At 41.1% G+C, this 27726-nt stretch overlaps 1 protein-coding gene across 2 annotated transcripts; it reads right to left on the bottom strand.

Moving 5' to 3' along the window:
• Positions 1-785: 785 nt before the first annotated feature.
• On the bottom strand, positions 786-27726 carry LOC124145943 (UV radiation resistance-associated protein-like). Of its 2 annotated transcripts, none has more exons than XM_048390713.1 (16): positions 27527-27726; positions 20731-20851; positions 18342-18376; positions 17533-17596; positions 16355-16452; positions 15588-15698; positions 14019-14125; positions 13798-13903; positions 12654-12780; positions 11870-11954; positions 11546-11645; positions 10457-10517; positions 7419-7584; positions 5823-5901; positions 5039-5130; positions 786-3589 (listed from the first exon to the last, which is right to left on the bottom strand). In XM_048390713.1, exons 1-16 carry the CDS (start codon positions 27584-27586, stop codon positions 2797-2799), a joined length of 2205 nt encoding a protein of 734 aa, XP_048246670.1. In that variant the 5' UTR covers positions 27587-27726; the 3' UTR covers positions 786-2796. The 2 variants fall into 2 exon arrangements, with proteins under 2 accessions (XP_048246670.1, XP_048246671.1); XM_048390714.1 differs by having other exon boundaries at positions 11555-11645; positions 27527-27725.

Genomic DNA, 27726 nt, shown 5'->3' with positions numbered 1-27726 from the left:
CTGGGACACCCGTGCCCCCTATGCCATGACAGATTAACTATAGTAATATGAAAGAATAGGCTGGTCAGTAAGTTCTTTTGAGTAGTTAATATTCAAGGACAATATAAGTGAGTGAGTGAGTGAGGTTTTCGGCGCTTTTAGCAATATTCCAGCAATATCACGGCGGGGAACACCAGAAATGAGCTTCACACATTGTACCCCTGTCGGGAATGGAACCCGGGTCTTCTGCGTGACGAGCGAACGCTTTAACCACTAGGCTACCCGACCGCCCCAGGAACAATATAAACACAACTTGTGATGGTACAATGTACGATAGACATTTCCTTGTATTTTCCCAAAATATCAACTTGAGTGTTTCAGAAGTCAAGAGTTTTAATAATTAAATCTGTTATAAAGTGTATTGTGATAACAAATTTGTTACCTTAACCCCACTACCCACACACACTCCAAACTTAAGACAAGATCTTATAAACCTGGGATAGACACGAACACTAGTCCGCTAGTCCGAGACCAATAACAATTTAGACGGACTAGTTTCATCCCCAGATCTAGTTATTTTACATAACCACTAGTCCGATATGAGCTGCGGACTAGTTGGATATAACCAATGGTGTCTCCTCCTGCACACATCCATACAGACCCGTGAAGATCTGGGTTACAATTTGTCTTCAGCAACCCCTGTAAGCATGGTAAGAGGCGCCTGACAGGATCGGGTAGTCAGGCTCGCTGACTTGGTTGATGCATGTCATCGTATCCGAAATGCGTGGATCGATGCTCAAGATGTCAATCACTGGATTGTCTGGTCCAGACTCAATTAATTACAGACCCCCGTCATACAGCTGGAATATTGCCAAGTGCATCGTTAAACAACAAACGAACAAACAAAACAAAACATACATACAGTTTGTTGTGGCCTTGCTTACTAACAGATTACAACACACTTACCTGCCTACATAATTTCTGTGGATGTCTTCTGTAAAAACTCTGGAAGTCAACTGAGCTAGTATTTGAGGCCTATCCTGTATAAATAATTTGTTCCAGAAAATATTTTTTAAACATCTTGCCTCAAGTTTAAACAAAATATAAAAATTTCAGTGGACAAGATGGATGTCTGGGAAACTGTGTTGTTGAACATGTTGAAAAATACCCCAAATTCCGCCCCACTCCGGCACAGTGGCGACTCAGCATAACACCACTGCCACAGGCTAATTTGCATATCACGTGACCAGACTTTTCTCTTGTTTGTAACGGACCAATGCAAGTATTTGGGGGCGCTTTACATATTGTTTTGCATAAAAGACTCGTCAAACATGAAACGGATGAAAAGCATATGCAATATCTTGAATGGACTGAGAAAGATGTGACGAAACGTCACATGGCGCTGGCCTGTGGCAGAGGTACTGTGCTGGCTGCCGACCGCAAGGAAATCTGGGTAGGAGAGTGGGAATTCGGCCTCAAGAGAAAAAATGATATGTCTTGAAGCAGTGACCAAATAAGTAGTGTTTTGTATAGATTCCAGAATCGCTGTGGGAATATGAAGGCTTCTGACACACGGACAAATCCGCATACTGACTGACACATTCACACACCACATGGGAGGGATCTCAGGAACATACAGCAGATAACGTTACATCATGTAGGCTGGTAAAGAGCTTGTTATCACAATAGCCTTGTCGTTATGGTAACACATCTTGGAAAAATCACTAAAACACTCTAACCATCCACATAAAATTATGACAACTTGGCTAAATTTAACCTCGAAGAAATGATTCAACATAAATCTGCAGCTAGACAAGACAGTTTTCTCAAACCAACTACTGTTTGCGTTATAAACATGATATCTGTATAAAATAGAAGTACACAGACATTCGTTTGTGTATCGTAGTGATCTTATGAAACCTGAATTAGAATTTATTCCTGGTGCACAGAGTACATGGTAAAGGATAAATCATGGTTCTTTCTTACAAGCATATGTATCACGATTTCATTTTTATGGGTCGGTATACTGGGCAATTTCAAATATCAATTTTGATAATGTGTCTACAAAGTAATTCATTTTCCAGTGAGAACACTGTCAGTTCATAGTTAGATCCCTTAGGTGCATTTATTTTATTTCATTCATTTCTGTCAAGCAAATGTCATAATCTGATTTTCATAAGATATATCAATCATACTTGTTCTACACCAGGTTCAAGGTCATCACAGATGCCATGGTTACAACTCCCACTTCAAAAAAGACATCTGTTAGCCATTGCCGAGTGTTATGTCTTTATGTACACTCAATGTAGTTGTCTATGGGAGATAACTCCGGACAGCTTAATGTGTTCATGGTATGGTCTAGGGGAGATAACTCCGGACAGCTTATGTTATAAATGTACTCTTCAGTGAGGGAGTAGAAAGTGAGTGAGTGAGTATGGTTTTAGGCCGCTTTTAGCAATATTCCAGCAATATCGTGGCGGGGGACACCAGAAATGGGCTTCACACATAGTACCCATGTCGGGAATCGAACCTGGGTCTTCGTTGGACAAGCGAACGCTTTAACCAACAGGCTACCCAACCGCCCGGGAGAAGAAGGAATTGAGTTCCAATATGTCTGCCTGCATATATGCCATGTGCTCTGTGTGAATTAAAACCCTTGTTCTACATTTCCTGAAACCATTATACAAACCAAAGACTGCTGTGTGAACAAGGCCTAGAGTGCTGAGAAAGACCCTTCCTCTAGCACCAGAATCAGCCTGTGATATTTTCCAAGATGTATTGCCATCGCCACAGGACCAGAATTAGCACTAGGTATCATTATGACACAACCTTCGCAGTATTCAGATAATCCTCCGTCAAGTTGGTGTCAGGAGAAGACTCGCGTTCAATCCCCACCAAAGTCCGAAATGCCCCTGTTTTGAACGTTGATACTGGCGTAAGGTCTGTGTGAGTTGTGTCACTGTTCTCCGTGAACTGTCTATCACAACCACTTCCCACTGGTTCCATCTGGTCTGCAGGCACCTGGTCTCCATGCTTACGATGTTGTAAGCGTTCTTCGCCTGAGGATATGTCCCCCTCGTCGTATGACACGCTGGGGCTGGACGTGCTGTCACTGTTATCAAAGTGTATATGAAGTGTGGCCTTGAGAGCTTCCATATCATTCAACTTGTCGTCTTGGTCAATCAATGCATCACTGCCTTGCAAGTCAATCACTGCCTTATCAAAATCCTCCACTGACGAGTTCACATTAATGTTACCACCAGATGGTGCTGATTGGCTAATCTTGAAGAAATCATCGTCATTTGCCTCAAATAAAGTGTCTGTTTCATCAAATTCCTGTTTCCTGACCTTGTTGACTCTGTCCTCGAGGTCGGGGTTGTTGATGGTGTCATTGTTGTCTCTGTTCTCCTTGTCCTCGAGGTCGGAGGTGTTGGTGGTGTCATTGTTGGAACTGTCGTACTGTTGGGCGGAGATCACCTCCTCCTTGCGGGCCAGACTGGATGCGGAGCTGGAGCCTGCGATACTCCTCGTACTATCCCGTGCCGTGGAGCTGGTGATACTATTCCCAGTACCACTGGTTGGAGTAAGGGACCGAGTGGAAGGTCCATCCCTAACAACACAAAAATAACATCTGTAGAGCTTCTTGGGTTTTTTGTAAGATAAGTATTGAATAATTAAACCATTTACCAACACAATCAATTTTATGCCCTGGGCAAAACATAAGTTTTATTTCATTAGCGAGTGTGGTTTCACTCCGCTTTTAGCAATATTCCAGCAATATTGCGGCGGGGGACACCAGAAATGGGCTTCACACTATGTACCCATGTCTGGAATCGAACCCGGGTCTTCAGGCTGACGAGCAAACGCTTTAACCACTAGGCTACCCGACCGCCCCTTATTTCATTAGAAAGAACCATTTTTACTGTGCTCCAATCTATACTTGGAAAGATGAAAATAACATATATTCAACCACATGATAGGATAAAAAAATAATAGTCTTGGTTCTAAGGTACTGCCCACATCATCAGAAAGTCGGCTGCTTGTTTTGTTTTAAAAAAATCCTAATACTTAAAAACAATGCGGTCCAAAATAGCACGCAGTTACTTCCCTTTACACTGCTTTATTGCCCATAGTGTGTTATGGCAATGGAGGCAGTAGTTTGTAAGCTTGTTTATGTAGGGAGGCCCTTCTCAGTTGATGGTACACAACTGTTTATTTGGTTACATACAAGTTTGAACCCTCACCCCCACCCCACAAAAAAACCCCACCGCCCCTGCTCCATACTTTTAAGGATAATTGCCTGAGAACCAAATCTTTTATTTTTTTAAGCCATAAAAATACTCTTTACATGAATGATTAGGTGGTTTATCTTCAGACAATGACAACATGCAGTGACCTTTCTGAATATGATAATGGGAAGTCTTTGTTTGAATGGCAATAACCCATAATGTGAATTAGCAATATTATTGCTCAAAAGTAGATGCAGCATAATTCATAATAGAAACATTTTGTGATCAGCAGATCTTTAAACAAGTAATGAAATACCAGTGTTTTTTGTTTGTTTGTTGTTTAACGCAGCACTCAGCAATATTCCAGCTATATGACGGCATCTTCCCGAGGTAAGTGAGTTAACTGACTATAAAAGTCCAGTTTCCACCCTTGCCGAACTAGGCTGGTATTATGGAGTTACATTTTGGCTGGGCTAACGAGTCTATGCATAGTCCAATCAAAATCGCGTACCGAAATCGAAATCCGGCTTGTAAAATGTCGTGCAGATTTCGGTCGATTGCAGGATTTGCAAAGCATGTGCACCGCCAACTCGTTGTCAACAGATATTTTCCAAGTCTTTTCATGTTTTTATTCAAGGTGCTCACGTGATTTGGTGCACTGACCATCCGATCCCGCTAGTCGCCTCTTACGACAAGCATAGTCGCTTTTTATGGCAAGTATGGGTTGCTAAAGATCTTCACGGGTCGAAATACCAGTAAGTGAGTTGGGTTCAGATGCAGGTGTTAGAAACAAAGTACCGAATGCTTTATCATGGTGTTTATCAACTTACAGTTTAACCCCAAGTCGGAGTTCCAGCAGAGTCCTGAAGTTGGGCAACGTCAGCCGCAGGTCAGTCGTGCCAAGGCCACAGCAGAACCGGATCTGAACAAACACACACGAGACCCTCATTCAACAAATACATTACAGGTAGCCCAATCAATACACCACCCTCAGGGGGGTGTTGCACAAAGGAGGAGTTATATAATTTGTTTGTTTGTTTGTTGTTTAACGCCACACTCAACAATATTCAAGCTATGTGACGGCAGTCTGTAAATAATTCAGTCTTGACCAGACAATCCAGTGATTGAGATCATGAGCATCGATCCATGCAGATGGGATACGATGATATGCATCAACCAAGTCAGCGAGTCTGACCACCCAGTCCTGTCAGTGTAACACTGCTTGGAACATTATTCCAGTCATATCACGTGTCAAGCTTAATGTGGGAGGAAAGCCCACAGTGATGCAGGTCTCAGATGTTTACCATTTTGGTGAAACCCAAGAGCAGGTGTGCTCAAGGGACACAACTCTGCACAGAGAATTGCAGAGCCTTACGCATCTCGGCCCCTGTCAATCAGGATGTTGAACTGTCACTTGGGTTGTTTATAAGAGAACTAGCTAACCAGAAAGACTGAGGTTTCTTATGTTGTAATGCTGAGACATATTTACAAGAATGTCCAGCTCATAGTTGATCATATTCAGTATAAGGGCCCTTTCTGCCCACAGGAAATGGCAAATGTTAAAATGTCAAGCTCTTGAATAATGGATCAGTGATGTTCTGCATGTCAACTCACTTGACTGATGTTTTTATTGAGAAGAAAGACGCCGTAGTTGAACTGAAACTTCTCCTTCCCCTTGCTGTAGAGCGGGAAGCTGAAACACAGACATCATGAACAATTACCTAGACTCGCCAGTAATACATACCATCAAACAATTACCTAGACTCGCCAGTAATACACACCATCAAACAATTACCTAGACTCGCCAGTAATACACACCATCAAACAATTGCCTTGACTCGCCAGTAATACAAACCATCAAACAATTACCTAGACTCGCCAGTAATACACACCATCAAACAATTACCTAGACTCGCCAGTAATACACACACCATCAAACAATTACCTAGACTCGCCAGTAATACACACCATCAAACAATTACCTAGACTCGCCAGTAATACACACCATCAAACAATTACCTAGACTCGCCAGTAATACACACCATCAAACAATTACCTAGACTCGCCAGTAATACACACCTCAAACAATTACCTAGACTCGCCAGTAATACATGCCATCAAACAATTGCCTTGACTCGCCAGTAATACACACCATCAAACAATTACCTAGACTCGCCAGTAATACACACCATCAAACAATTACCTAGACTCGCCAGTAATACACACCTCAAACAATTACCTAGACTCGCCAGTAATACACACCATCAAACAATCACCTAGACTCAGCTGTAATAAAGCATTTGTTTTGTTTGTTGTTTAACACTGCAGTCAGCAATATTAAAACTAGTTGGTTGGTTGGTTGGTTTGTTGTTTAACTCCACACTCAGCAATATTCCAGCTATATGACGGCGGTCTGTAAAACAATCCAGTCTGGACCAGACAATCCAGTGATTAATATCATGAGCATCAATCCACGCAATTGGGATTGATGACATGCATCAAACCAAGTCAGCGAGCCTGACCACCCGATCCTGGTAGTCGCCTCTTACGACAAGGGTAGTCGCCTTTTACAGCAAGCATGGGTTGCTGAAGACCTATTCTACCCCGGAACTTCACGGGTCTATTCTAAATAGTGGTTGATAGCATGAACAACAATCCCTTTTGGAATGTCACAAGCTTTCAGCCTGGTCAAAGGATTTTTATAGGAGTGCAAACTAAGTGCCTTTTTACAAGGAAATTTTGAAAATATAGTTATTTTGACAAAATGTGTTATATTTTTATTTCTTAATTTGAAAGGTGTTTTAACATTGGAGTTTTAACATTGTTTTCGAAGTAAAAAGTAAGACTATGCATTAAAGCCTTATTACGCGTCCTGTTATTAGTGAAATACAAGTCAGCAATGAACAAGTCCCATTAATAACAATATGAATTGGAAAAGAGCCTCCTGATTTGGGTCAGAATATTGCTCAAATTTAGATAAATCTCTGAGGTCACAAACGATTTAAACGCTAAGGTGATCGTAACTCCTATACTTTAACACAGACTTACGACAGTCGTAGTGCTAAGGTTGTTTTGTACAACGGCGCCATGATCCTAATATTAAAGGTACTTGACACTCATTAACAGGAGAAATTGGAAAGCAGAAAAGTAATTCATTATTCACTGAAACTACTCAATGTATTTTACAAGATGAACATGCTTTCAACATACTCTCTGTCCTTATCCGAGAGCTTCGTGTGTATGTGATCTTTGATCTGTGACCTTGAACCCCGGTGCACCATCATGTATCGCAATGGAAGGTCAAGGAACTGCGACACCATCATGGTCAGGTGACTAGTGTAGCCCAGGCCGACAGCTACCATCGTCTCGTCCTGACCTGCATTGAGTAAAAAGCTATAGTGTCTTGTCCTCTGTTTGTTGTTTACCGCCACAGTTTTGTTTGTTTGTTTGTTTGTTGTTTAACGCCGCACTCAGTAATATTCCAGCTATATGACAACTGTCTGTAAATAATCGAGTCTGGACCAGAAATACAGTGATTGACACCATGAGCATGGATCTACGCAATTGGGATAGATGACATGCATCAACCAAGTCAGCGAGCCTGACCACCCGATCCCGTTAGTAGCCTCTTATGACAAGCATAGTTGCCTTTTATGGCAAGCATGGGTTGCTGAAGACCTATTCTCCCCTGGATCTTCACGGGTCGTTACCGCCACAGTAAGCAATATTCCAGCTATATGATGGTGTCTTGTAAATACTCAAGTCTGGACCAGACAAAGCTGTGATTGATATTGTGAGCAATGATCCATGCTTAGTACCAGCCTAGGCAGCTAGGGACCTTATTCTGACCTCAAAACCCCACAGGGTGCATTCTTGACAACAGGTGATTAATGTCACTATAGAAACCCTGTAAAGGAAGTGTTTGTAATTGGCAGGCGAATGAGATTTAGTTCCGGCAGCATTTAAGAGATATCATGGCTACCTGCTAGTGATCCAATCAGGGTGAGGCGAGAAGAGGAGAGGAGAGGAGTGGCAAGGAGTGGCAAGGAGAGGAGAGGAGTGCAGAGGAGAGGAGTCAGGAGGTGAGGCGAGAGGTGATGTGAGGTTTAGTGAGGAGAGGCGAGGCGAGGCGAGGCGAGGCGAGGAGTGGAGAGGAGTGAAGTGGAGAGGCGGGGAGCGGAGAGGCGAGGAGAGGAGAGGAGAGGAGTGGAGAGGAGAGGCAAGGAGAAGAGTGGAGTGAAGAGGAGTGGAGTGGAGAGGCGAGGAGTGGAGAGGAGAGGCAAGGAGAGGTGAAGCGTGGAGAGGTGATGTGATGTGAGGTTTGGTGAGGAGAGGCAAGGCGAGGAGAGGAGTGGAGAGGCGAGAGAGGTGAGGCAAGGAGAGGCGAGGAGAACAGAGGCAAGGTGAGGAGTGGAGAAGAGAGGCGAGAGGAGGTGAGAGGAGAGGAGAGGAGAGGAGAGGAGAGGAGAGGTGAGGTGTGTTGAGGTGAGATGAGGTGAGGTGAGGAGAGGTCATGTGAGGTTTGGTGAGGTGGTGAGGTGAAGTGAAGTGACATGGGCTTTAACGTTACTTTCACAATTCTTGCCTTCATATAGCACTCTACATGTGTGTGACTGTACGAGTTGTACTATGCCAGTATTATAGTGCTCGCCCACTGAGACAATATGCCACAATTTTATCCCACTCAGACATGATATTCTGACTCGGAGCCAACCAGTCTTTGTTTTTTCCCCTTAATGCGGAGCACCAGTCAGGATTGCAATGGCTACCACCTAAAATCTATGGTATGAGAAGTTGCTCTATCCACTACACCACAGAGGGGGTCAGAAGACCTTCTACTCTCCGGGCAGATGCCGAGTCCACTACGCCACAGAGGCGGTCAGGGGATAGAACGGACCTACCACTCTCTGGGCAGACACCTACTCCACTACACCAATGATGAGACAGGTCAAAGTCTAACCATTCCTTAACCAAGGAAATTATGTGAGGGCTTGTGTGTAGAGTGAGGCAGGCAAATTTACACAGACATCTTCCCGAGGCAAGAGAGTTAACTGACTATTAAAGTCCAGTTTCCACCTGGTCTGGTATTATGAAGTTACATTTTGTCTGGACTAATGAGTCGATACATAGTCCAATCAAAATCGCGTAACGAAATCAAAACCCGGTTCGTAAACTGTAATGCAGATTTCGGTCGATTGCAGTATTTGCAAAGCATGTGCACTGCCAACTCATTGTCAACAGATATTTTCCAAATCTTTTCATGTTTTTCATCAAGGTGCTCACGTGATTTGATGCACTTTGCTATATAAGACCTGGTTTATCACAATATAGATCTTGATTATCGATCAGATTGTCTTGAATGGGCGCCGCCATTTTGTTTGAAGCAAATGCGCTACGATTGTTTGGCGCTACGACTGAGCCCAGGAATTCCAGCCCAGTTCAGCAAGGGTGGGAACTGGACTTTTAAAGTCAGTTAACTCTCTTGCCTCGGGAAGATGTACACAGACAACACTGTCAGTGTCAGTGCTGTTTGAAAAATGGGAACATTCAGTCATTTGGAAATTTGTGTTCGCAATTGTTGTTTTCTTGTTTACAATCACCAGTAAAATGTAAAATGTGAGGGTTGATTGATAAGCTCTAAGCTTCACATAGAGGGAATTGTGCAATACTAAAATCTTATCCAGTTCCACAAGTTGTCCATTTTCTAAAGGTGACAGACCCTGCTTATTATACTGACTTGTCACAGCGAAACAATTTGCTAGACTGACTCACATTTTTGTGGATGTACCTCTATGACGTCATGTCTACAACAACAGATTTCACTATTAGTGAGTGAGTGTGTTGGGTTTAACGCCGCTTTTAACAGTATTCCAGCTATATCATGGTGTGTCAGCTTAGTGTCGGAGGAAAGCCCGAAGTGATGCAGGTCTCAGACATTTACCACTTCGGTGAAACCCACGGGCACGGGTATGGTGCTGACAAACCTAGACACATATTCGGGGCGAACCGGGATTCGAACCCACAATCATAGGTTTCTGGCATGCCCAAGGGACGCAACTCTGCACAGCGAATCGCGGCGCCTTAGACAACTTGGCCACCCGTGCCCCCTATTTCACTATTAAGCAGTTCCTTCTTCATGAGACTGAGAACCTATCTGTTAACCCTGGTATGATCTGTTACAAGGTTATATCTACTACACTATTCACAGGCAGGGAAACACGGCTTAATTATCCCAGGTCGGTTCTCACCTTGGTAATCCTCGGCATTAGGCAGCCACACGCCACATATACAAATATGCTTCTTCTTGTTCTGTAACCATAGCAACAACTCATTAACAAACACCTTCATAACCATGTCATTTACTTCAATTTCTGCTTTTCTTGTCCTGAAGGTTGAAAATAGTAGCATTTTGTTAAGATTTTTAAGATTTTGTATTACAAATAACAGAAAAATTACATGTAGCATTGTTATGTGGCTTACCTCTGCTAAGGGATATATGTACATGACCTACCTCAGCTATGGGATATACGTACATGACCTACCTCTGCTATGGGATATACGTACATGACCTACCTCTGCTATGGGATATATGTACATGACCTATCTCTACTATGGGATATATGTACATGACCTACCTCTGCTATGGGATATACTTTCATGACCTACCTCTGCTATGGGATATACGTACATGACCTACCTCTGCTATGGGATATACGTACATGACCTACCTCTGCTATGGGATATATGTTCATGACCTACCTCTGCTATGGGATATACCTACATGACCTACCTCTGCTATGGGATATATGTACATCCTCTACCTCTGCTATGGGATATACATACATGACCTACCTCTGCTATGGGATATACATACATGACCAACTCTGCTATGGGATATACGTACATGACCTACCTCTGCTATGGGATATATGTACATGACCTACCTCTGCTATGGGATATACGTACATGACCTACCTCTGCTATGGGATATATGTACATGACCTATCTCTACTATGGGATATATGTACATGACCTATCTCTACTATGGGATATATGTACATGACCTACCTCTGCTATGGGATATACTTTCATGACCTACCTCTGCTATGGGATATACGTACATGACCTACCTCTGCTATGGGATATATGTTCATGACCTACCTCTGCTATGGGATATACCTACATGACCTACCTCTGCTATGGGATATATGTACATCCTCTACCTCTGCTATGGGATATACATACATGACCAACTCTGCTATGGGATATACGTACATGACCTACCTCTGCTATGGGATATATGTACATGACCTACCTCTGCTATGGGATATACGTACATGACCTACCTCTGCTATGGGATATATGTACGTGGCCATCTCTCCCACCAACTGCTTCCTCCGTATCAGCAGCTGTGCATTCTCCTTCACCAGCGTCTCCCTGCAACAGAAGAATCACCATTACGTCACCATCCGTACCAGAACAGAGTTTCATGGCCTGAACACTTCACCATGCACTTCTTCTGCATACTCTCTGATTCTGATACTTCGAGTCCAATTCAAAAATTAACCCCTGTACCACTTACCATATTTAACAGAAGTATTTTGAAAATTATTACATCAAAATAATTGAGATGATGAGATTCAAATTGGTTTCTCACTGACCTTGTTTGTACATAGGCCTTTTTCTTTTCTTCGTGGTGAGTCTTGCTTTTCTCTAGGTTGGACTCCTGATCATGGAAAGCGTGTTCTGGGAGAGAGAACAAGACCCATGAATCAGTGAGTGGGTTAAGTTTAACATCGCTTTCAACAGTCTTTTAGTTATATGACGGTATATTGATTTGATATAGGAGGAAAACCTGAAATGATGAAGGTCTTAGATGTTTACCACTTTGGTGAAACCCAAAAACCTAAAACATAATCAAGGCAAATTTAGGATTTGAACCAATGATCATAGGTTTCTGGCACACCTAAGGGAGGCAACTCTGCTTAGTTAATGGCAACGGTTTAGAGTTTAGATGACAGGGTCAATCTTGCCCCTCAAGAAGCATGAGGCAGGGGCAGCAAGATGCAGAAATATGATGTATTCTTCTCTGAAATGTGCTGTTATTGTGGCCATTTTAAAAGACAAAGTTAAAGGAAATGCAGACAGTGTTAAGTTGGTAAGAAATGGGCTTCACACATTGTACCCATGTCGGGAATTGAACCTGACGATAGTCTCAAGGTTTCGCTCACAACTGTCAGATGCCCCAATTGTCAGACGTGCCAATCTTCGGACAGGTCAGTGAAGTGTGGCCAGTATTACTGCCTAGTCTTACCTACTTAATTAATGAGCATCTCCCAACTGTGAGCTCAGAAAGATACTCCAACAGGTCAGCTAATGAACCCGATTATGATTGTGTGGATTAATTACCTCACCGCCCTGTGCAGGAGTTAAAGTAGGACCAACCTCTCAGAGTGCTCTCCCCTCTCTGTCTGTCGTACTTGTCCTTCTCCAGCTGCAGCTGGTTCATCTGCCACGTCAGCTCACTGCGCAGCTGAGACACCTTCACCAGCAACTCCTCCCGCCGTGACAGCTGCAACATCACACACACACACACACATATACCCAGCGTCATATCTGTTTCTTGTGACATCATCACTTATCTGATGTGTTCGTACTTCACATTTCTGGGGTCCTGCAGTCCCAAATCTAGAGGTGTAGCGCTACACTATACGATTCTATGGTTGTGATACTATTTGTATCCCGTTACAGAACTTTTATTTCCTAAGTTGATATTATTATTTTTTCGCAGGTGAATCAAGGCTTATGACAAGACATGCACAACCGAAGTCTTTAATGTTGTCATTAGAAAGATGTTTAAAGGACATCACCAAAGTGCAATCACTGATTTACAGTTCAATAACTATCTGATTAACAACTACATACACCAATATAACTTACTTGGGGAATATAACAGACAGAACCCACCTACTTGGGGAATATAACAGACAGTACCCACTTACTTGGGGAATATAACAGACAGTACCCACTTACTTGGGGAATATAACAGACAGTACCAACCTACTTGGGGAATATAACAGACAGTACCCACTTACTTGGGGAATATAACAGACAGTACCCACTTACTGGGGGAATATAACAGACAGTACCCACCTCCTGGGGGAGCATAACAGACAGTACCCACCTACAGGGGGAATATAACAGATAGTACCCACCTCCTGGGGGAATATAACATAGAGTACCCACCTCCTGGGGGAATATAACAGACAGTACCCACCTACTGGGGGAATATAACAGACAGTACCCACCTACTGGGGGAATGTAACAGACAGTACCCACTTCCTGGGGGAACATAACAGACAGTACCTACCTCCTGGGGGAATATAACAGACAGTACCCACCTACTGGGGGAATATAACAGAGAGAACCCACCTTCTGGAGGGAATATAACAGACAGGACCCACATACTTGGTGAATATAACAGACAGTAGCCACCTACTTGGGGAATATAACAGAGAGTACCCACCTTCTGGTGGGAATATAACAGACACAACCCACCTACAGAGGGAATGTAACAGACAGTACCCACCTTCTGGCCAGTTTCCTGAGATGACAATAAACGATCTTCTATGGAGCTATGGATTCTGTTCACAGTGGCCTGAGTTTGTTGTGTGGCTCGCAATATTGTCTGAATACTGAAAGAACAGAATGTACAAAATTGAAAGTTTTACTGAAAACTAAGAAAGAGTGTCTGACAGAAACATGTCTAAATACTCCAACCACAAGACTGACACTGTCTGATCAACCTACCGTGAGACAGAGTTGGATGTGTATGCGCCTCGAATCATGGTCTGGTCTACTTTAAACACAAAACTTGGCCCCTCCGGATTGGGAAGATTGGTTTGTATCTCAGACATCTGCAAGATATGGCAAAGTCACTCCATGAATGTAACAGCATGTACATCAGAAGTTGTGCTGCCTTGGCATATATCTTAACACAACTATACTCACCGCGAAGAGAAACGCGAACCGTAGAAACATATAGTGATGTATATACGTTAAGATTGGTAGGTTTGTTGTTTAACACCGCACTCAGCAATATCCAGCTATATGACGGCGGTCTGTAAATAATTGAGTCTGGACCAGACAATCCAGTGATTGACATCAGGATCAGGATCGATGACATGCATCAACCAAGTCAGATAGCCTGACAACCCGATCCCATAAGTCGCCTCTTACGACAAGCATAGTTGCCTTTTACGGCAGGCATGGGTTACTGAAGAGCTATGCTACCCCAGATCTTCACGGGCCGTATGTTAAGAAGAGATGTTTACAATGTGCACCACTTAATGACAAAACTAGCAGTCAGTCAAGTGTTACCACAATGTCCTTATTCTTATCGCGATATGATGCATGTGATTTCCAAACTTCTCACGCTAATCCTGCACGAGACAGATGGTGGATCTCAAGTCATGGGTCTATGACGTCACGTGTGATACGTTCATGGGAGTGGATTCACACAAGATACCAGTATGTTCGTTTGTGCATTGAAACAATCTAATATCTCTTGAATATGAGTAATTCTTGGTCTATTAACCAACATGTATGGTATTAGCGTTTCTTTTGGCGGTGAGGATATAATCATTTGATAATGAACATGATATGTTGTAGGACGTTCATGGCCCACTAGAAATTCAATCTGAGGAGCCTGTAGAGAATTGGCAGCATGGATTACATATTATGATGGAAACTTGGCCTTAGCCAGAGCCTTTGTATAATCTTCATGTGTTTAATGTTTTCTCATCTATTCACCACTATAAGACTTTCAGAACAAGTGTGGTGCTGGTCTAGATCCTGTAATCATAGTCAAAAAGCAATGGCAGAATTTGGACTTTAGGCACTAAAATATAATGGGAAAGAAAGCAAACAAAACAAAACAAAACAAAACAAAACAAAACAAAACAAAACAAAACAAAACAAAACAAAACACACAGTCCAACTACATGTCACCCAAAAGTCATCCCACCCCACAGTCCCCTCACCCCACCCCAGTCACCCCACCCCACAGTCCCCTCAGCTCACCCCGCAGACCCCTCACCCAACATTCACCCCACAGTCCCCTCAACCCACAATCACCCAATCCAACAGTTCCCTTAACCCACCCCACAGTTCCCTCACCCCACCCCACAGTCCCCTCACCCCACCCCATAGTTCCCTCACCCCACTCCAAAGTTCCCTCACCCCACCCCACCCCACAGTCCCCTCCCCCAAACCCCACAGTTCCCTCACCCCACGCCACCACACAGTCCCACATCAGACTTCAATTTTAGGTCAGTGGAGAGACCAGCAACACAAGTATAACTTGTTCCCCTTCATCACCTGTCTTTGTAGTTCAGGCGAGGCCTTGGACTCATCAGCAGAGACAAAGTACTTGTCAAACATGCCGAAGATGACGGTGTTTGGATTGTACTTGACGCCGCTGTGCTGCAGCTGAAATTGTAGAAAGTAACCATGATAGATCAAATGGCAGAATAATGATCTAGAAATATATACCGTATTCGACGTAATAAGCGCCCTGCTCTAATAAGCGCCCACGGCAATATTTGCTAATATATTGGCCTGTGAACTATCCCAATTGGCACCCTTCCGATTGATCACTGTACACAAGACTTATTTTTTTGCGTATATTACGCACTCATGTGTTACATGTACCCTTAATTATGGGCAATTAAATTCTGTAAAAATATATCTGTCGTACATAAACATTTCAGGCTGTCAGCATAAACCACGAAATTTATCTTTCAACCGTTTTTTTCACCAAAATAATATTCTAATAAGAGCCCCCTGTTCCTAATTTTGAGAGAGCCCTGAGCGCTTATTACGTCGAATATGGTACATCTTTTTTGCATACTCATGAATAACCAGAAACCAGTTAAGCAGTGCCTCAAGAACTCACATTGCGAAAGAGAGAGAGAGAGTGGGGAGTGATAGGAATGGGCTCCATGTAATGAATCAATCTAGGAATAGAACCCAGACTTCTGTTACAGGCAAACACATGAACCTGGTACTTGAAAGCTGACATATGATCATGGTGATTGACACAGATTTAACTACGGAGATAAGGTTAAGATCAACGGTTCACATACCTTCTCGGCAAAGAAGGCCAGACCGGCAAGGTGGATGGTGAGGTCTATCAGCAGGGTGAACCGATCGTCCTGACACACCCACACCCTCACCACAACAGCTGGCAAAGGTCAAGGTGGAGATAACCAACACTCAGAGAAGTACAGCCAGCAGGCATCTCATCCCCACAAAACGGTCCCCCTCATCCCACACAACAGTCTCCTACTCTCCTCACCCCACAGTTGTCTCCTCACTTCACAGTCCCCCCACCCCACAGAACCGTTCTCCCTCACCCAACCCTACAGTCTCCTCACCCCACAGTTACCCCACCCCACTGAACTGTCGCCCTCACCCCACACAACAGTCTCCTCACCCTACAGCCGTCTCCTCACTCCACAGTCGTCTCCTCACTTCACTGTCCCCCCACCCCACAGCACCGTTCTGCCTCATCCCACACAACAGTCTCCTCACCCCACAGTCCCCCCACCCCACAGAACCGTTCTCCCTCATCCCAACCCACAGTCTCCTCACCCAACAGTCCCCCCACCCAACTGAATGGTCCCCCTCACCCCACACATGTCCCCCCACCCCACAGAACCGTTCTCCCTCACCCCACCCCACAGTCTCCTCACCCCACAGTCCCCCCACCCCACTGAATGGTCCCCCTCACCCCACACAACAGTCTCCTCACCCCACAGACATGATTATAAACAGGATGTCCATTAACATCCCTGTATGATAAAGCAAGGCCAGTTTATAGCTTGCAGCCTAACACCATGTACCAACACAACATCCAACACCCATTGTGGCCATAGTGACCAGATGTTTCAGAATTTTTCTATTTTAGCTACTTGTCTATTTTAAGCTACTGGTTTATTTACTGTATATCAGCTACTGGTCTATTTCTGTATTTCAGCTATTGTCTCCCTATAAAGACCTGGGTTAGAATAGGTCTTCAGCAACCCATGCTTGTCGTAAGAGATGACTAAAGGGATCAGGTGGTCAGGCTCACCGACTTGGTTGATGCAAGTCATCGTATCCCAATTGCTTTGATCAATGCTCATGATATAAATCACTGGATTGTGAGGCCCAGACTCGATTATTTACAGACTGACGTCATACAGCTGGAATATTGTTGAGTGCAGAATTAAACAACAAACAAACAAACCGCAACTGGTAATATTGTCTCTGACAAGGATACATTTGGATTTCAAATTGACATCTTTTTCATATCTGCTGATGTCAAAGCTCTTCCATGTAGGATTCTGGAAAAAAGCAAATATTACTGAATACCATGTGTAAAATATCTACAAATGTAAGAATGAGGTTGGTCTGTGGTCTAACCCCTGCTGTGTTTTTACTTGGCTAGCTCGCAGTGCAACATTTTAATCATGAGACGATGTAGAAGTACTTCTGTTTAACAACAGCAGACGTATGGTCCTCAAACGCATGACCTCAAAAAGCTACCATGGTGCCGTTGTACAAAACAACCTCAGCACTACGACTGTCATAAGTCTATGTTAAGGTATGGGAGTTATGATCATCTTAGCGCTAAAATCTATTTGTACAACGGCACACTTATCACAAAAACCTCTGGTCCAAAACTGGTTTAACCCCGCTGTTAACAGTATTCCAATTATCACTGCGTATCAGCTTAATGTGGGAGGAAAGCCCGAAGTGATGCAGGTCTCAGACATTTACCATATCAGTGAAACCCACGGGCACGGGTATGGTGGTAATAAACCTAGAAACATAATCAGGGCGAATCAGGATTCGAACCCACAATCTTAGGTTTCTGGCGTGCCCAAGGGACGCAACTCTGCACAACTAATTGGGGCGCCATAGACGACTGGGCCACCCATGCCCCTCATAACAAATTATCAATCAAAGCAAACATGCAATATATTGTGGTATCAACAAATCACGAAATTGCAACACGAAAGTCAGGCCAATAACCTTCCTTAATTTCAAACTTTCAGTTTTATATTTCACAAGGAAAACTCTGCTTACCACTGAGCCGACAGCTTTCTCGCTTGTGTAAAATGCTGAAAAACAGATGCAAAAATAACATAAACAATATATACCAGCGATAGAAACTAACATTATTAGTCTACTAGTCCTCATAAGATAACATACGTGTATAGCAAAGCCCTTAAAAATGGCAAATTTCTATTAGACCTTATGACACCTCAACTATGGGGCTGTTAGGCAAGCGCTTTAGGACTAAGTAATTTACCAATATCTATTGCTGTATACATATAGTGACATTATATGGTCTTTATTAGCTAAGCTTAGTAAGGCGAAACTTTTTTTATTTCTTGGTTTATCGATTTCAAACTCATTTCAAAAGTGAGGCAGGCCAATTTAAAAAAAAAAGCAAAAAAAAAAGCCTCTCACATTTTTTTTACTTGACTTTTATCCTAAAATGTTAGGTAGGTATGAAAAAAAATATCCTGGCGTAACAAAAGTAAAATAACTCAATTTTTCAAGAACATTTTATTATATCCCTGGCACTCAGCTTGTGCACAAATGGCAACATAACAATATTCATGTCATGGATGGAAATGCATGAAAGGCGCTGCTATTTTGGCAGCATGGGCAACGTTTAACTCTTTCAACACCAGCCAACCAGAAGATTACTGCTGTGACACCAAGTTCCCAGAGACTCTTGTGTGATAGATGAAGCCAACTTTATCAAGGAAATTATCTGCTGAAATTAACATCTTTGCTACTACATGTTTGGCCATACACTATTTGAAAGGTCTAATTAATCCTATTGTTTATAAATATGAAAGTTATGTGTATTACATTATTTAAATAATTCATTAACAACTAAATAAAGTTCGTTTTAAATAAAAATAATGTAAGCTTAAACATTCATAACGTCCAGATTAAGGACCAATGAAGCGCAAATCTAACGATTTTTTCGGCAAATATAAGAATTCATAAAATCCTCTTACCCATTTCTTTTTTATTTCCATTTGTTTACGTTGTTGGAACGTTATTTTAAAAAGAATTACAAATAATATCTGTCATCACCCATTTCCCGATGATAGTGGCTGTCCGCTCACTAACATGAGGAAATACCTCCGTTTTCAAAGCTTCGTATGAATAACACATACGTCGAAAGGCTGCCATGTCAGTGTACATTAAAAAAACTTATATTGTTTCACCGACAAAATCTGCTACAAGGTTCGTGATTGGTCAAATTTAAGCACGTGACCTAAAGCAGCCAATCAAATTACAGAAACGGTAATTTTCAGACTTTGGCAAAAGGTTTGGGTTAAATCATGTTATTCTGAATGTTTTAGCATGAAACCGCAATCTATATTAAAAATATGGAACTTTATGGATGCATAGAGCTAGGTTACAAGCTGTGACAAAGATTTCTTATGCATATATTTTGGCATTAAGACATCGTGTCCAAAGGCGAGATGTCATTTGACTGACGATTACATGCGATCGCACGAAAAGTTGGAAATAATAACTAAGATGTCAGTTTGGCAACTTTTATAGATATATTTTTGATGATTTTATTACTTTGTAAATAAAGACGTTTCAGCATTTTGCTGTTTGACATGTTCGATGAGGACCCGTTGAGAATTTTATTTCCAGTAACATTGCGGGGAAATAGTGTCTAGTGAATACATTTTTGATCTATAGATAAAGAAATCATAAAATCAAATGGAATACGTATTTCAGACATTGTGAAATATGATAGATTTAATAAATGAATGATATGACAAGTAGGTTAATATAATTATAAACTATTTTGACGTGACTTGGACGATCTACCGTGCGGTGTGACTTGTGGCTTTGAACGGCCAACAGTGTTGAAATAGTTAAACTGGTCACCACTGCGCTTTGCATTGACAAACTTTGATGGTATTAGAGAAGGATCCCATCAAGAAATATCAGAGTGACTTCCCTTTGCTTTACTCTCGACGAGGAAATGAAATCTTTTTTTTTGTTTGAACTTTTTGTCGAAAAGATCGGCGGTAATAAAAAATAGGGTAATTTTCTTTTTCTTTTTTTTAACATTTGGACTGAAAGAGCAGCGCATCCGTAAACCAAGAAATAAAAAAATTGTCGCCTAAACAGATTTTTACTAGATTCAGGCTTGAGTCACCTACAGCCACCATGACAATAACAAAAGATGTGCAGTCAAGCAGTGCTCATGTAAAGGGAAATAACTGCGTGCTATACTGTATCATATTGTGTTTAAGTATTAGGAATTTAAATTTTTTTGAAAATGGAAATAAAAATGAAACATGCGGCAGATTTAATGATGATGTGGGTGGTGCCAAGGTGCCAAGAATGTTATCTTTTGTAGCCTTAGATCTCCACACGACCCCCCTATGATGCTTATAGAACCACTGGCTGGAGGAGCTCTTCTCACCTGAAGAGGTTGTGTCGCGATGCAGCGTGAAGAAGGTCTGCATCTTCATCACCTCGATACCACGGTAGGTGTTGCATACCAAGTTCCTCACAGCGACACTTCGGAGATGACGAATTCGTTTCTGAGGAAAACAAAAAGAATATACACTACAAAATGTGCCAAACCTTTTCTGGTCACTTAATACGCCGTGTACACTTCTAATTTGACATTATACAGCCATGAAGCAAAAATAAAAACATAAAGAATAGATACATACAGTAAGTTTTTTTTGTTGTTGTTTAATGCCACACTCAGCAATATTCCAGCTATATGACGGCAGTCTGTAAATAATCGAGTATGGACCAGACAATCAAGTGATTGACATAATGAGCATAAATCCACACAATTCGGATACAATGACATGCATCAACCAAGACTGCGAGCCTGATCACCCGATCCCGTTAGTCAAGTCTTACAACAAGCATAAGATGTGTTGATGGTTGGTGCATGTCATGGTATCCCGATCGCGTGGATCCATGCTCATGATGTCAATCACTGGATTATCTGGTCCAGAGTTGATATATTTACTCTCCTTCAAAGAGAAACACACTGTTTCATTTTCTGGACTAACAATCAAGTCTTTGAATGGCATAGAATAGGGCTGGGACGAGTCCAAATTTACTACCCAGGTACCCATCCCCCTATTACCCGACCCTACCCGGGTACCCACTGTAGGTCTCAGGAGATGTCTCAAAATGTCTGAATGGGAACATTTTTAGCATAGCCCTGGCAAAATGTATTAAGATACATGTATTGAACAATCTGGTCATTCATACACTGAAAATACATATGAAAAATCAGAAGGAATGGGTGCATAGTCAGAAAGAAATGCGAACATTAGTGACTTGTAGTGTAACCATAGAGTTCTAGATAATCTTTTTCATTAACCAATATATCACGTGACTAACCACGGGTCCGGGTAGTCCTGTGGGTACCCGGGTCCTACTCAATACCCACCCGACCCGGGTACCTGAGTTACCCGTCCCAGCCCTAGCATAGAAGCATAAAGAAGGGAATCTATAGAATCTTCTTTATTATGAGGAACACGTTTCAGAGTATATCAGCATTCCCGTTTACCGGTAATAAGGCGCTTTTTACCAGTAAAATAGGCTTGGACCAGTAATTCATGTGACTGTCAGTCCCTGTGGACCGGCAAATAAAGTTCCTTATCAATCTTTGTTGTTGAACAAAACATCGGTGATATTCATATACAAGTACATCTTTGAAACAAAGTCAGCTTGTTTATTACCATCAGGTTTCCCCTCGTCTAGGTTAAATATCCATTTGTAGCGACTTTGTCTCGAAATATTAAAAAAGAAGAGAAAATTGTGACTAAAGTTTGTGTGAATGACGTATAGATCTAACAAAGTTACTTCAGAGATGTCATCTTTGCATAAAACATGATGTTAAAAGCATAAGAACCAAATAATTTTCATACGTTTTTTTACTTGTTGAATGTGGTACTGGCTAAAATTAGGGGGGATTGGTAATTTTTAGTTTCAGTTTCAAAAGCCAGCGGGAACACAGTAGTTTCAGATCAATTTCCTATTTAGTTTCGGGGTCACTGTACAGCTTCCTTCATTATTTCTGTCATGCATATTTGTTGAAAATAAAAAAAATTTAGTCTCATATTTCATGAGGTTTTCATGAAATTACATATTTTTGAATATTATGTAAAAAAATTTTCAGTCTGCAATTTCAGCCATTGGTCTGAAGCCTAAGGGCAGTCAAATTATCAGATAATTATAGAACATATTCCACTACATTTTACTGAAAAAGATGCTCAGAGCCAAGTTGGGCCATCTTCCCGAGGCAAGAGAGTTAACTGACTATAAAAGTCCAGTTTCCACCCTTGCCGAACTAGGCTGGTATTATGGAGTTACATTTTGGCTGGACTAACGAGTCTATGCATAGTCCAATCAACGCGACGAAATCGAATTCCAGTTAGTAAACTGTCGTGTAGATTTCGGTCGATTGGAGGATTTGCAAAGCATGTACACTGCCAACTCGTTGTCAACACATATTTTCCAAATCTTTTCATGTTTTTAATGAAGGTGCTCACGCAGTTTGAGTCACTTCACGAAATAAAACTCGTTTTATCACAATATAGAACTTGATTATCGATCAGATCGTCTTGACAGGGCGTCACCATTATGTTTGATACAAATGCAAGTGATACGAGTGGTGGAATCTGATTGGTCAGTAGGAGAGGCTTAGAAGGGACATGACTCATAATAACCACTGGTGTTGCTACGATCGAGCCCAGGAATACCAGCCAAGTTCGGCAAAGGTGGAAACTGGACTTTTATAGTCAGTTAACTCCCTTGCCTCAGGAAGATGAGTTGGGCTGGTAGTCTCAAACATTTTGGGCACAGACTATTATTTTGTGTACAGAGATACATGTATTTAGTAACTATTTACTATAACATACAGGTGTAGAATACTGGTAATTTCAGTTAGGAATCTAGTCAAAAGTGTATCTCAAATTGCAGCTTAACATGGGAGGAACGCACAAAGTGATACTGAATGGGTCGATGTTCATGTTGTGACAAACAACTACAGAAATGTACCCTAGCCAAAATCACAACACAGAAATTACCTCTATCAGCAATAGAATCTAACATGTTTAGTCCACTAGTCCTTATAATGATAACATACAATGATATAGCAAAACCCTTAAAAAGGGCAGTTTTCTTCTAGTCCTTTTGACACTTGATTGATAGGCATTTAGAAGCTGGAGTAGTAAGTAAGGATAAGATTTATGGATGAACAACTTCAATATTACAATTAAGAGCGTCGTTTCAGTGTAGGTTCTAACAGTTTTATCAAGCAAGCGACATACAGAGTATGGTTGACAAGTAGATATACAAGTAGGAAGCAATGTTCATACAGTAGAGTAGATATCAGATGTAGTTATACTGGATTGGGGAATCCTATTATGTAAACAAAAGGGGTAGTTAAGACATTACCGGTGAAGTCAGTAACATAAACAAAAAAATGAAGCCAGTAATATAAACAACATGATAACTCCTTAACTATTGGGCAATTTGGCAAGGACTATAGGACTAGTGCCAGTTTCTACCAGAGCTCCAGATAACGTTTTGAGCAATTGAGTTTTTACTCGAAGGTTTCTATTTAAATTGGGTTATTACATTTTTCATTGTGTAACCAATATTTTTTCCCTCAACTATCCATCACTCTACTGGGTTTTTCCAAAATGAGTAAGCATTTTGAGATTTAAAAAAAATAATGAAATAATATTTTAGATCTATAGAACAGTTCTAAATATAGGCTTGACTCGGAAAGTGAATTAGCTCATAATTGTGTTTTGGAAATTAGCTCCTTTGTACGCATGCTGAACAAGCTTCACTGGGTATTTACGCATGCTGTTTTCAAACAATTGAGTTTTTAATTTAATGCATGCGTTTCTGTATGCAAGTTAATTGAAAGTAATTGGGTTATTTTACTCAAATATGCAGCTTATCTGTAGCTATGTTCTAGCACTGTCTGTTCAACATTACCTTAAAGGGGCACTGATCTTACGCATTTCCCCGGGCTGGTTGTTGCCTTTGTTATTGTTTTTTTCCCTGTGAATACCCGGATGATACGCAACGCAACTGAGCGTGACCAGAGACTGGGCTACCGTCTGCAAGGACAGCTAAATAAACTTGGAGGCTGGAGGCAATATTTGTTTTACGCATTTTTGCATAAACACTGATTGGTTAACTGTGATCTATAAAGATTTCGACAAAGGGCGCATGTTAATTAATTTCTCCAGCCTAAACAAACAGACAAAAAGAACACGGAGCTCATCGGATGTCGTCATTTGGAAATACCCCAGATGGTTATAGTTTAATACTAAAAAAAGTATCCATGCAGTGAAAGCATTTTCGGATTTCCGATTGCGTCGATAATACGATTACTACTACCCTGTTGTCATCCACGTTTTCTCGTATAACCCTACACTTGTGTATTTGTCGTCATTCACTTGATGCTCAGTTAATGAATTTATTACAGGTACAATTAGTTGTAGCACCACTTAGATTACCTGACAAAGGTTCCCATTTGGCATTTATTGTGCTGGGGTAATTATTCAATCTAAATCCAGGTTTGGAGTGAGGTGAAATGTGTGTTATGTTATATGCACGTGGCAGACCAGCAAGAGGTGAATGATCAGTTGAGTTGATTTACTTTTTTTTGTAAATCAACGGATCGTTCCTAGCCATCAAAGGATTAACAGAAAATACGTTGATTGATTAATCACTGTTATCTTGCACAGTGGATATGTCAAAAGTGAGTGTTTACATGTCTAGGTTTACTAAAACAAAGGGAATACACTCACATCATGGCGTGAAGTGCCGATGTAAAAACAACATACTTTGTTCAAAGGGTTAACTGATAATACGTTGATTGATTGCTCATTGTTATCTATCACTCAATGGATTTTTTAGGAACCGTGGATGTTATGAAAATAGTTGTCACGTGGGCTTTCTCAGCCGACCCTTGAGACTTGACACCTATGTGAAACACCTGAAACAATCTAAGTGATCAGTTGAGAAACGAACACGGGTTATAATATCCCGAAACGATATATATCTTTTAAAATATTTGATTGTTACAGAGACATGTGACATCGAATAAATTTCTTTGTACAGCTGCAGACGAGTAGGATATTGTTCCTTTGTGTGCATGGATATTCACGGATACATTCCTCGAACAAGGAAGCTGCCTAGAATTTATACACATAAATTTGGTAGGCTGTAATTATGGTATTTGCATTTTGTTTTCCTTCATTTGAACCGATTCGTTCTTGTTCCTCTACATCTTGGTTGGGAAATTCTTCAATGCGCGATAGACGTTGTTTTCACAAGTCTTTACCTTTGTAAGCGTGTATATATTACCGTCAATTTGTAAAATCTGATTCTCTCAGGCAATTTATAAAATGTGTAAATATTTCAGGCATTTTGACTGAAAAATCTGTCCAGATTGACTAAAATTGATTAAGACGATCCAACGGGCCTAAAAACACCACAACAGATTATTATGTAGGATGAGAAGCCAAACAACATAGAAATGTACTTTTCAACGTAACATTTTCAGTCTCTTGGTGATGACATTAAACATCAAAATGTTTGGAATTCGTTATCATAATAATACAGATGGAAATGTTTGTTAGTCACTTTGTAAAATAACTGAATATTTAGACGTTTAATAAATTTGTTACATATTTTGACAGTAAAAAAATATACACACTATAAAAAAAGCAATGCTCAGGTGAAATATTTACTTTGTGTTGCAAGTCGAAATAGTGTAAACAAAAATCGCAAAATTACCAAGCAAGTGACTTATTAAAACTTCGTCACCATTACCGATGCTACCCACAAAGATACTTACATTTCCTTATTATCTCGAAAACTGTATTTAATTTTGTCGCGAACTAGTCTAGATTTCTGCTATACATCCGGGTACTCACTGGGAAAAAACAATAACAAAGGCAACAACCAGTCCCGGGGAATTGCGTTAGATCAGTGCCCCTTTAAACTATGTATCCTACAATGGCTCCTTCAGTCAAAGTTTTCAACAAGACATCTACCAATTCCTGTGCTGACAATCAAGGAGTCATATTACAGGCAAATCTTTGCGCCCTCTGCCTCTGGTTGGTATGTTCCAGAAATTGTATGTCAAACATTTCAATTTGAAAGTTTGAGAATGGTACACATGCATTTCTGCGGACACCTATCTGACATTTTTTTTTTCATGCTGCTAATATTGCGCTATTTGAAAAATTGGGTGATAAAGCTGAAAATAAGCAGACAAAAATTACTATGCTTGCATTTTGATGGCTAAAGATGATTAAACCTTGAAATGGAACATAAAAGTAATTGCGAAATCATTGAAAAAGTACTTAAAACAAAAACATGAATAATGGTATGTGACAACCTCATCAGTCACATCCATCGGGGCCACATTTAAACAAAGATGTACTGTTCAATAGTTTTGGTCACTAAAAATTACATTTACTTATGGAAGAATTCAATTCATGCCATTGTGTGGGAGCCAGCCCCTGCAAAACTCTCTGTTATTTTAGCTTTTAGCAATGCAGTTAATAATGGCATCTGAAAAACTTAGAAAATATTACTAATGAAGGACCATGTGTATATTCCTTACCAAATGGCAGAGGGTGTCTAGTAAAAAAGCATTCATGCCCATAAATGAATAATACTTTATTGCTTTAATACTGCACATTGGTGATAAATGTGTTGATGTGCAATTAATTACAGGTCAATGGAATGACTATTAATTTACAATCGATCACTGCACTGATACCAGATGATCAGTTAACCACTGTAATTTGACATCACCAGGCCTTGTCAAACTAATCGATCACTAAATACATGTACGTGAACTGAAGAGTAATAGATTCAGCCTGTGCATTTATTTCCTGATGTCACAGAGTGACATACTTAGGCAAGTACCCAGGTTATGGTAGATTTACAGGCATGTCCTGATCAGTATGTGATCTGTGTTAGATCAACAGCTGACCAAAGGACAATCAAACATAACTAGTCAAACATAGGAAGTGTATCACAGCTTCTTGTAAAGAAAAGTGTCATCTATCACGGTCCTTGAAACTGAAATTTCGGCAGAGAATGAACAGTTGTATTTCATTTCCACACAACACACTGCTGCACAGTTACAGACACCTGTCAACCTGTCACTCATTTTTTCCGAAATTAACATCTAGCAATCTAATCACCTGGTATGTTGGCAAGTCGAAAGGGTTCGTAACACGTTGAAAACCTCCACCCGATGCCATGTCTTGATACTTCGTTATTTGCAGAGTTTTACATAATAATGAAACCTCAATATTTAACAGAAGACTTCTGTCGACTTTAGGGAAGTACCCTACGTCGCCATCTTGATTCTCGTATTAGTATCACGTGACTGTTTGATTAG

Source organism: Haliotis rufescens, unplaced genomic scaffold (assembly GCF_023055435.1).
Source record: "Haliotis rufescens isolate VD_foot unplaced genomic scaffold, xgHalRufe1.0.p SCAF_9, whole genome shotgun sequence".
In the NCBI taxonomy this organism is placed as follows: domain Eukaryota; kingdom Metazoa; phylum Mollusca; class Gastropoda; order Lepetellida; family Haliotidae; genus Haliotis; species Haliotis rufescens.
Note: the sequence above shows the minus strand (reverse complement) of the source record. Positions and strands in the feature narration are given on the sequence as shown.